Source organism: Sebastes fasciatus, chromosome 22, assembly GCF_043250625.1.
Source record: "Sebastes fasciatus isolate fSebFas1 chromosome 22, fSebFas1.pri, whole genome shotgun sequence".
In the NCBI taxonomy this organism is placed as follows: Eukaryota; Metazoa; Chordata; class Actinopteri; order Perciformes; family Sebastidae; genus Sebastes; species Sebastes fasciatus.
Genome location: NC_133816.1, coordinates 21982854 through 21992240, shown reverse-complemented (window position 1 = coordinate 21992240; position 9387 = coordinate 21982854). Strand labels below are relative to the sequence as shown.

Below are 9387 nucleotides of genomic sequence, written 5' to 3'. Positions count from 1 at the left end.
GTTATAAAAACATAAAAACATAAAAACATTAAAGATTAGAAAATAAAAACAAGCTAAAAATAAAAGCTAGGATAGAAGCTAAAATAGAATCAAACACAAAAGAGTAAAAGCTCTAGTGCAGTATCAGATCATTATCTGGTTTAATTAAAGGCAGCAGCAAAAAGGAAAGTTTTAAGCTTTGTTTTAAAAGAACTCAGAGTTGTAGCGGTCCTGCAGGTTTCTGGGAGCTTGTTCCAAATATTTGATGCATAAAAACTGAAGGCTGCTTCTGCATGTTTAGTTCTGACTCTGGGGACACTAAGCAGACCTGATCCAGATGACCTGAGAGGTCTGGATGGTTCATAACATAGCAGAAGATCAGAAATATATTTTGGCCCTAAACCATTTAGTTCTTTGTAAACCAGCAGCAGTATGTTGAAATCAATTCTCTGAGTGACAGGGAGCCAGTGTAGAGACCTCAGAACTGGACTGATATGATCCACTTTCTTGGTCTTAATGAGGACTCTAGCAGTAGCATTCTGAATCAGCTGCAGCTGTCTGATCGATTTTTTAGGAAGACTAGAAGCATTATTAATATTTTTTGGGACGTGGTTTGGCTGGCAAGGAATCAATGCTAAATTTGATAAATTTGCACAATCAGTAAAAATCTTCCTGTTTCTTCGCAGATTCACCATTCTTTTTCTACTACTTATTAGAACTGAGATAGAAGAAGCTCTCATCACACAGGGCCCCATCTTATCCTGGAAACAGTCACGTGTATCATTAGCCTTGAATCCTGGACCCAGCACATATCAATCTGTGCTTGCAACATTTTGTAAAGGAACATCCTTATCAGGCTGCGGAGACAGAGGCTGATTCCATCGTGGAGGGGATGGAGGTGGTGGGTGTCTTGTTTGTGGAGATGGTTTTCCAAAGTTGTTCGAGGTTGACGCCGAGGGGGGATTATGGGAGAGAAAATGGGTGTAGGGCAGGGAGTATGTTTAGTTCCAGCATTGACCAGCAGCATTCTGAATCAGCTGCAGCTGTCTCATCAATTTTTTAGGAAGACCAGTAAAGACGCCATTACAGTAGTCAAGTCGGCTGAAGATAAATGCATGGACTAGTTTTTCCAAATCCTGCTGAGACATCAGTCCTCTAATTCTTGCTATATTCTTCAGGTGATAGAATGCTGTGTTTGTAATTGTCTTAATATGGCTGTTAAAGCTCAGGTCAGAGTCCATGACTACACCAAGGTTTCTGGCTTGGTCCGAGCTTTTTAACATTACAGATTGTAGGTGAGCACTGACCTTTAATCTTTCCTTTTGGGCTCCAAAAACTACGACCTCAGTTTTGTCTTTGTTCAGCTGAAGAAAATTCTGGCACATCCAATTATTGACTTGTTCAATGCACTCACTCAGTGCTTGTATTGGACTGTAGTCTCCTGGTGATAGAGTTATGTAAATTTGTGTGTTGTCTGCATAGTTATGGTAATTTATTTTGTTGTTCTCAAAAATCTGACCCAGTGGGAGCATTTAGATGTTAAACAAAAGAGGCCCCAAGATGGAGCCTTGGGGAACTCCGCATGTGATTTTGTTCAGCTCAGATTTGCAATTACCTATAGACACAAAGAAGTCCCTGTCTTTTAGGTAGGATTTAAACCAGCTGAGTGCTATGCCAGAAATACCCACCCAGTTTTCCAGTCGGTCTAGTAATATATTATGGTCAACCGTGTCGAATGCGGCACTGAGATCCAGTAAAACTAAAGCCGAAATTCTACCACTGTCTGTGTTCAATCGGATGTCATTGAAGACCTTAACAAGAGCAGTCTCAGTGCTGTGGTGAGGTTGAAAACCTGACTGGAAGACATCAAAAGAGTTGTTTAGTGCTAGAAAGCTATTTAATTGTTGAAAAACCTTTTTTTCAATTATTTTAGACAAGAATGGAAGATTTGATATCGGCCTGTAATTATTTACTATCGATGAGTCCAAATTGTTCTTTTTGAGGAGTGGTTTGATGATGGCAGTTTTCAGGGCATGTGGGAAGACTCCTGAAACAAAAGATGCATTAACAATCTGTAAAAGCTCTGAGACCATACAATCTGATACTTTTTTGAAAAGGCCTGTTGGCAGAATGTCAAGGCAGCATGAGGAGGATTTTAGATGTTGTATGATTTCCTCCAGGTATGTCTGATTTATTGGATACAATTGTGTCATGTTATTTGCGCCAGGTTTAAGTGGACGCAGGGGCAACAAACATCCTGTACCTGATAAGGCGAAAGTGACTGCTTGTCTGATTTTGTGAATTTTTTCTGTGAAAAAGGAAGCAAATTCATTGCAGGCCCTGGTGGATAAAAGTTCAGAGGCTACTGACACAGGAGGGTTTGTTAGCCAGTCGACAGTAGCAAACAGGGCACGTGCATTATTATTGTTTTTGGTGATGATGTCAGAGAAGAAAGGACCGCCTTGCATTTTTCAGTTCTGAATTATAAATGCAAAGTCTCTCTTTATAGATGTCATAATGAACTTGTTTCGACACTCTTTTTTAATTTCTTACCAACATGGCATTTCTCCATGGAGATTGAGAATGATCAGACAGAGCAACATCCATCACTACAACCTTGGAAATGTTCAGGCCCTTTGATATGATTAAGTCCAAAGTGTGTCCCCTATTGTATGTGGGCTCCGTCAAATGCTGACTCATTCCATAGTTATCAAGAAACTGACAAAGTTCTTTGGTCCCTCTGTCCTGTTGGTTGTCAACATGGATGTTAAAATCACCAACAATGACTACACAGTCAAAGTCAACACAAATTGTAGACAGCAGTTCAGTAAAATCATCCAAAAGGTTTGCACAGTATTTAGGTGGCCTGTAGATATTCAGAAACAAAGCTCGAGAAGAGGAGTTCAGCTGAACAGCGACCTATTCAAAAGAAGCAAAATGTCCATAAGATATCTGTTTGCATTGGCGAGAATAATTAAACAATATGGCAACTCCACCTCCTTTCTTATGCATTTTAGTTTCGCTCATAAAACTAAAGTTGGGAGGAGTCGACTCGATAAGAACAGCTGCACTGTTATTTTGGTCTAACCAAGTTTCAGTTAAAAAACATAAAATCAAGCTTGTGCTCAATAATAAAATCATTGATTAAAAAACTTTTACCTGCCAAAGACCTGACGTTTAACAGGGCTAGCTTTAATGTGCTAGAAGCATTATTAATATTTTTTGGGACATGGTTTGGCTGGCAAGGAATCAATGCTAAATTTGATAAATTTGCACAATCAGTAAAAATCTTCCTGTTTCTTCGCAGATTCACCATTCTTTTTCTACTACTTATTAGAACTGAGATAGAAGAAGCTCTCATCACACAGGGCCCCAGCTTGTCCTGGAAACAGTCACGTGTATCATTAGCCTTGAAGCCTGGACCCAGCACATATCAATCTGTGCTTGCAACATTTTGTAAAGGAACATCCTTATCAGGCTGCGGAGACAGAGGCTGATTCTTGTCTCTGCTGTATCCAAGGGATGGCTTGTGGTGGGGGGTGAAATGATTCTTCTTGAAGTCCCCTGGCACATTGTGTTGTGTCTTCCTCCAGTGGTGATTCCTCTTGTCTCGCGTCCTTGGCAGAGGGAACAGATGAATGACGCAGGAAGTAGATTAGGTTGGAGTTGAACAATTTTACTCCTGACTTGTTTAGACAGAGTCCATCTGCCTTGAATAGATGTCTACGGTCCCAAAAAAAGTTAAAATTGTCAATAAAATGCACTGAGTGGGATTTACATGCTGTTGAAAGCCATGTGTTCAGTCCCAGCAACCTGCTGAATCTCTGAAAGGCTAAATGCCAGTAAATATGCATTGAAACAGAATATTTCTTAAGATAAAAATATATTGTGAATTTTGGAAATGATTACATCTTTTATATATATATATATATGTATGTACATATATATGTGTGTGTATGGAATAACCATGTTTTATTTTAACAATGAATAATAATTGTTATTAATTATAATAACAAGGTAATGTTTTTTAAGCTAAAATTAGCATTTGGTCAAGAAAGAATTTCAGTATTTTCTGGCAATAATTTTGGCTTCTTCTAGAATTTCCTTGTGATTATTATGAATGTATTACACTGATATTACTCCATGTTTATTGTGACAAATTCTACCCCATAATGACTAGCTTAGTACTATTATTATTCTCACTATAATTCCCCATGAAATATTTTTTTGACCCATCCAGTAAAGGTGACCGTTTCTCTACACTGTGGTGTGTGTGTGACTGTAATTACCTTGTGTTGTCTTTTCAAACGTGGCTCTTTTATTTGTTTGTTTTGGATCTGTTCTCTAGTTCAGTACAATTTCTAGACGAGGAAGTATGAATGCGAATCATAGAGATAACAGCCATTGAAATTATTATGGGTATAAATGAGAGGGAATGGTCTTTTTCAGCAGCACCCTGCTCCACGTGAATACAGTTACAAACATTTTGCATTTGAACATCTGCAGCTCCTCTTGGGCCTTGGGGCTAAAAGGTCAGTCCACTCTCACTTACCTCTGATAGTCTGATGACAGTTTTAGATCTCCGTCTCTTTATTTTATTATCTAGAGTAACTAGGGGACGTTGATTTTGGTTGTTGTTGTTGAGAGAACTATACTGTACCTGATGTGTTTCACTTCATCATTTGATATGATACTTTAATATCTATGTTTCAATCTTATGTGTCATGCTTCCCCGTTTCTCTGCCAAGAAAGACAAGAATTTCACCGTCTCATTGCTCGAACTTTGTTTATCTATCAAAGTAACCAACAGAGTGGCAAGTGGTGTTCTGATGACCCTGTACAAATACAGTAGCCATTGATTTTATCACAAGGGGGGAGTACGTTGAGATATTTATTGAAAACAAAGATTTAGATAATTCACAGTATATAAGAGCTGGTGTTTCTCTTGTTCAGCACCTCCACACAGGAAGGCTGACTCTACAAGCTGACAGACAAGAAAGAAGATAATCCTGCAGAAGGTCGGCTTCATCTCTCTTATCATCATCTCTACTTCCTCTAATGGACTCTAGTCCTCACGTTCTTCAGAAGTATAACTCTCACGTCTGTTTCACTTTGTTGAAGATCATTTTGACCATCATCATCATCATCATCTCATCCACGAAGATGCTGACTGTGTCTCTACTCGTCTGTGCCGTGATGGCTCTGACCAGAGCTGATGGTGAGTGTTGACTTGTACATCTTGTACTTTTTACTTTACAGATTACAATTTGTCTTATCCAACAGTTTATATAAAGGAGTTAAAATTAGCACAGCCTTAAACATCTACAGCTGGAGATGTTCCGATACCTGAAGTTGCGGTTCAGGTTCAGTTCTTGCAAGTATTTGTACTCTTTTACGTACATCCTTGTACCTTGTTTAACAGATTTTAGCAGCTTGCTATTTAGTAACCCCCCACAAACAAGCATGCAGGAGACCAGTGAGAAAGACGTTGTGTGTTCAGCTCTCAGTACCTTTGTAGCTTCTAATAGAATCTCCTGCTTCCCTGTTTGTACTTTAAAATATCTGCTTTATTTTACTGTTTCGCTTTTCAGCTGCATATGAGTCGTGTTAAGCTGCTGGTGATGAAAACCCATCATAGTAAAAGCTTTTAAATAAAAATACAACGGCCATTAGTCACAGCTGTTGTAATGGAGATGTAAATCCCTGCCGTGCTGGGCTGACGCGCCGATTCATGTATGGAAAAAAAACCTACAAGACACGGAAACTTGGCTTGTGTCTTGAGGAGTTGTAGCATTTATTCACCGACGACAGTCTAAACTGTACACACACTGCAACGCTACGCTCACAGCTATTGCGGCTGACTTCATCTCACTGTCACTCCGTCACACACACTCGCTCCTTCGCTCTCTTTGTCTCTCTCTTGACCGCAAACACGACACTTGCTAACGTTAAGCACACAACCTACGCACTGAGTTATTTCTTAAAGGAGTTTGCTACTTGTATAATACAGTTTAGATTAAAAAACATCTTAAAAATGTATAATTCTCCGATGCTTTGGCCTGGTGGGGAGTCATTTCAGGCTGGCGGAAACCCTGGTATCGAATCAGTTCATAGACTGACGTACTCGTTGATTCCCGATCCCGAATTTTGGCCAGTGTTGGACACATTTCTGATACTGGTATTGGTATCGGAACAACTCTATCTACTATCTTTGTTTTTATTTACTCCTATTTATTTATTTATTTATGTATTTATTTGTATTCATTTTAAAATGTATTTATTTATTTTGCAGTTACTCTTTTATTTATTTACTTTTTTATTTATTTTTTATATTTATTTTTAAATGTGTGTATTTATGTAATTATTTCTGCATGATTTCCCCTTTGCATTTCTTCACTGTAGTAAGAAATATGCAAATAAATGTATAAAGAAAAGAATACAGAAACAAATAAGATTAGGGAAATAAATAAGGGGTCAATGCAATGGGAAAATCGTGCAGAATTAAATGCATAAATACACAAACTAATACACACATTTAAAAATAAATTAAAAATGAATGCAAATATAAATAAATAAATAGAAAATAAATAAATACATTTTGAAATTCATAAAAATAAATACATTAATAAAGTAAAGGAAAATCAAACAGAAGCAAGAGTGTGGATTTACAAATGTAGAGTGTGACAGCCTGAGTGTGAGGACAAGGGCTGAAGCTGGAGTGCATGAAATCTGTGCAAGCAACAATATATCTTGAGTGCAAGCATACAGTTTGAGCAGAAGCAGAACAAATTTAAGCGCGAGTAGGGGCTATTTGAGTGCGAGGATAGGGTTTTGAGGGAAAGCATTGCAAAATCTGATCGTGAAATCAATGAGTCATGTTCTCAAATTGAAAGACCTGAGTAAAGATAGGAAAAAAGCTCCATAAAAATGCAACATACACGTTAATGCAGCAGTAATATTAATCCAGAAACATCATAAATAATAGTAAAACACTGACACGGAACATTTTACTGCACGATGAATACTTTTACTTTTCATACTTTACACGCATTTTGCTGATTATTCAGTTAGTTTACAACCGGAAGTAACCACGTGTTGTCCTTCTTCACTGGAATGAATAGGGAGCAAATAGCGTTTGCATGCTATTATTGTGAACGTAGAGTAACAGCAGCACATGAACCGAGTCACTAAATGCTGTGTCAAATTTCCAGCTGTTCCAGAGGCAGAGCCAGGTGAGAGGACAGGACCGCTCATTCAAGAAGGTGAGTTCAGCTCTGCACAGTGTCTTTCACCTCGTTGTTTTGGTTTCACAGCTGAAACTTTTCTGTTTTCACTCAAATCTACATTGATGCCTCCATGTTCAGACCTTTTCTAAATGTTTTTTCAGTGAAGAGTCACATGGTCAAGAGGTCCTTACCTTGCCCCACTAATTGGACTGAGTGGAGTGGTCACTGTTTCCTCTACATTCCAAATCGCATGAAATGGGCTGATGCTGAGGTAATCAGCTGTTCAGTGCAGAATGCTTCTATGCTGCGTCCATTCTGCTGTTACACATGTTGTTAATTGACATATTTCTGTCTTTGCATTACTTGATATGTAATGTGTCATTTGTGTGTCTCCACACCATTCCACTCTTTCTATCCTTTATAGAGACATTGTCAGGACTATGGTGGAAACCTTCCATCAGCGAACAACCGCGATCAGTACAACAATATTCAGAATGTGGTACATAGTGTCACTTCGAACGATACAGAGGCATGGCTCGGAGGCACTGATGCACAACAGGTATGTCACTGATTAAACACAATGTAAAGCAACAAATTAAAAAGTGTGTTTAAACCATACTGTCTATTGTATTCTGATCTTCTAGGAGGGTACCTGGTTCTGGATTGATGGTAAACCTTTTTTGTACGACAACTGGGATCGAGGACAGCCTGATAATAATAATGGGACTGGACATTGTCTGGTGATGAACTATTCAGGTAAATATATATATAGAGCGTGAGAAAGGATTTTTCCTGAGGTCTTAGCAGGGTTATGGTTAAAGAATTATCAATGCAGACATCAGTACAAGTGATGATAATGGTCGGTAGGTTGGTTTCCAATGGACAAGGCACATTAAACTAACTATTGGACAACTGACAATATATCATTCCATTGGCTTCAAGACAAATTGGCACACTGAAACCACTTCCTCTTTAGCTTGGCCAGGCAGGTGAAGGTTTGTGCAAAGCATTTGATGGAGTCAGTCATAAAGTTATAAAATATCAAATTTGAACTTTTCTGCTTCAAAGTTTTGGGTTGGAGTTGATGTTGTTCCCATTTTTTAAGCCAATATTTTCATTTTCACTGCAAATGTGTATCGGTTCACAATATTGGTTATCGGTCTCCCTGATTGCTAATAGTCGGTATCAATCCTGAAAAAAACATATCGTTCGACCTAGGGATGCTAATTTTGAAAAATGTTCTTAACCGATAACCGACCCTCGTTAACCGGTTTTAACCGTTAACCGACAAGATTTGTGCCTTGCATGCAGCGGTGTACCAGCTGCGTTGTATCAGGACAACAGACAACTGAGTCCCACGTAGGTGTAGCAGACAGTGTGTGTACAGTTTATTTGTCGGTGAATAAATGCTATGAAACTACAACTCCTCCGCTCCACTCAAGCGAGCTGGAGAGACCGGAGCCGACTTCCTGTATCCTGCAACTCCGGCTCCGCCTCTTAAGGTGACGAGCCGCTCCTCTGAGCCGCTCAGCTTTTGAGTTAATTATTAACATTGCTTTTAACCGTTTTAACCGATAGCGTTAATCGATTAAAATGTTTAATGTTGGTTAACAGTTAAACGGTTAATTATGGACATCCCTAGTTCCACCCCAATCAGTCACTTTAAGTACTCCATGAATGCACAGCAAGACTCAGTGTAGGGCTTATATATATATATGTATTTATTGATAAACCTCTAAAAAAAATTCTGTGTCCTCTAGTTTTTGTGCAAAATTTTAAAATATTTAGTATTTGGCCTCATTAGATACATAGTTTTTATGGTTCATTGATTGTCTGAGAAAGCAGACAATTTATCCCTAAATAACTCCCTCTGTCTTTTTACAGATGAACTGAAATTTGACGATCAGCCTTGCTATGTCACAAAGCCGTTCGTCTGCGCCAGAAAGCCATGATATCTCTTTGGATAACAGAGGAACATGCAGTACCTATCACAACCACAGGAGTGTTGGGTGGATGTGTGATTATCTGTGTCTTCATCATCTGTAGCCTCTTGCATGTAGTGATCTATACTTCTTTCCTGTTACTGTTAAACTACTTAATGAATGTAGCCTTTTAGGCCTTTTCATTCTGGAGTGTTATTCTTATCTTCTACACAATTAAAAGACTCAAGCATTGAAAAAAA

At 38.5% G+C, this 9387-nt stretch overlaps 1 protein-coding gene across 1 annotated transcript; it reads left to right on the top strand.

Annotated features, from left to right (window-relative positions):
* Positions 1-5037: 5037 nt before the first annotated feature.
* Positions 5038-9387, top strand: LOC141761226 (ladderlectin-like). Its single transcript, XM_074624555.1, has 6 exons — positions 5038-5197; positions 7191-7241; positions 7367-7476; positions 7630-7764; positions 7850-7961; positions 9090-9387. The coding sequence occupies exons 1-6, from the start codon at positions 5038-5040 to the stop codon at positions 9155-9157; spliced, it is 636 nt and encodes a 211-aa protein (XP_074480656.1). The 3' UTR covers positions 9158-9387.

Bases quoted from the DNA above. Each gene is read 5' to 3' on its own strand.
- LOC141761226 (XM_074624555.1), top strand. From the start codon at position 5,038: ATGGACTCTAGTCCTCACGTTCTTCAGAAGTATAACTCTCACGTCTGT. The intron at 5,198-7,190 runs GTGAGTGTTGAC...TCAAATTTCCAG, and splicing joins GGCTCTGACCAGAGCTGATG to CTGTTCCAGAGGCAGAGCCA. The intron at 7,477-7,629 runs GTAATCAGCTGT...TATCCTTTATAG, and splicing joins TGAAATGGGCTGATGCTGAG to AGACATTGTCAGGACTATGG.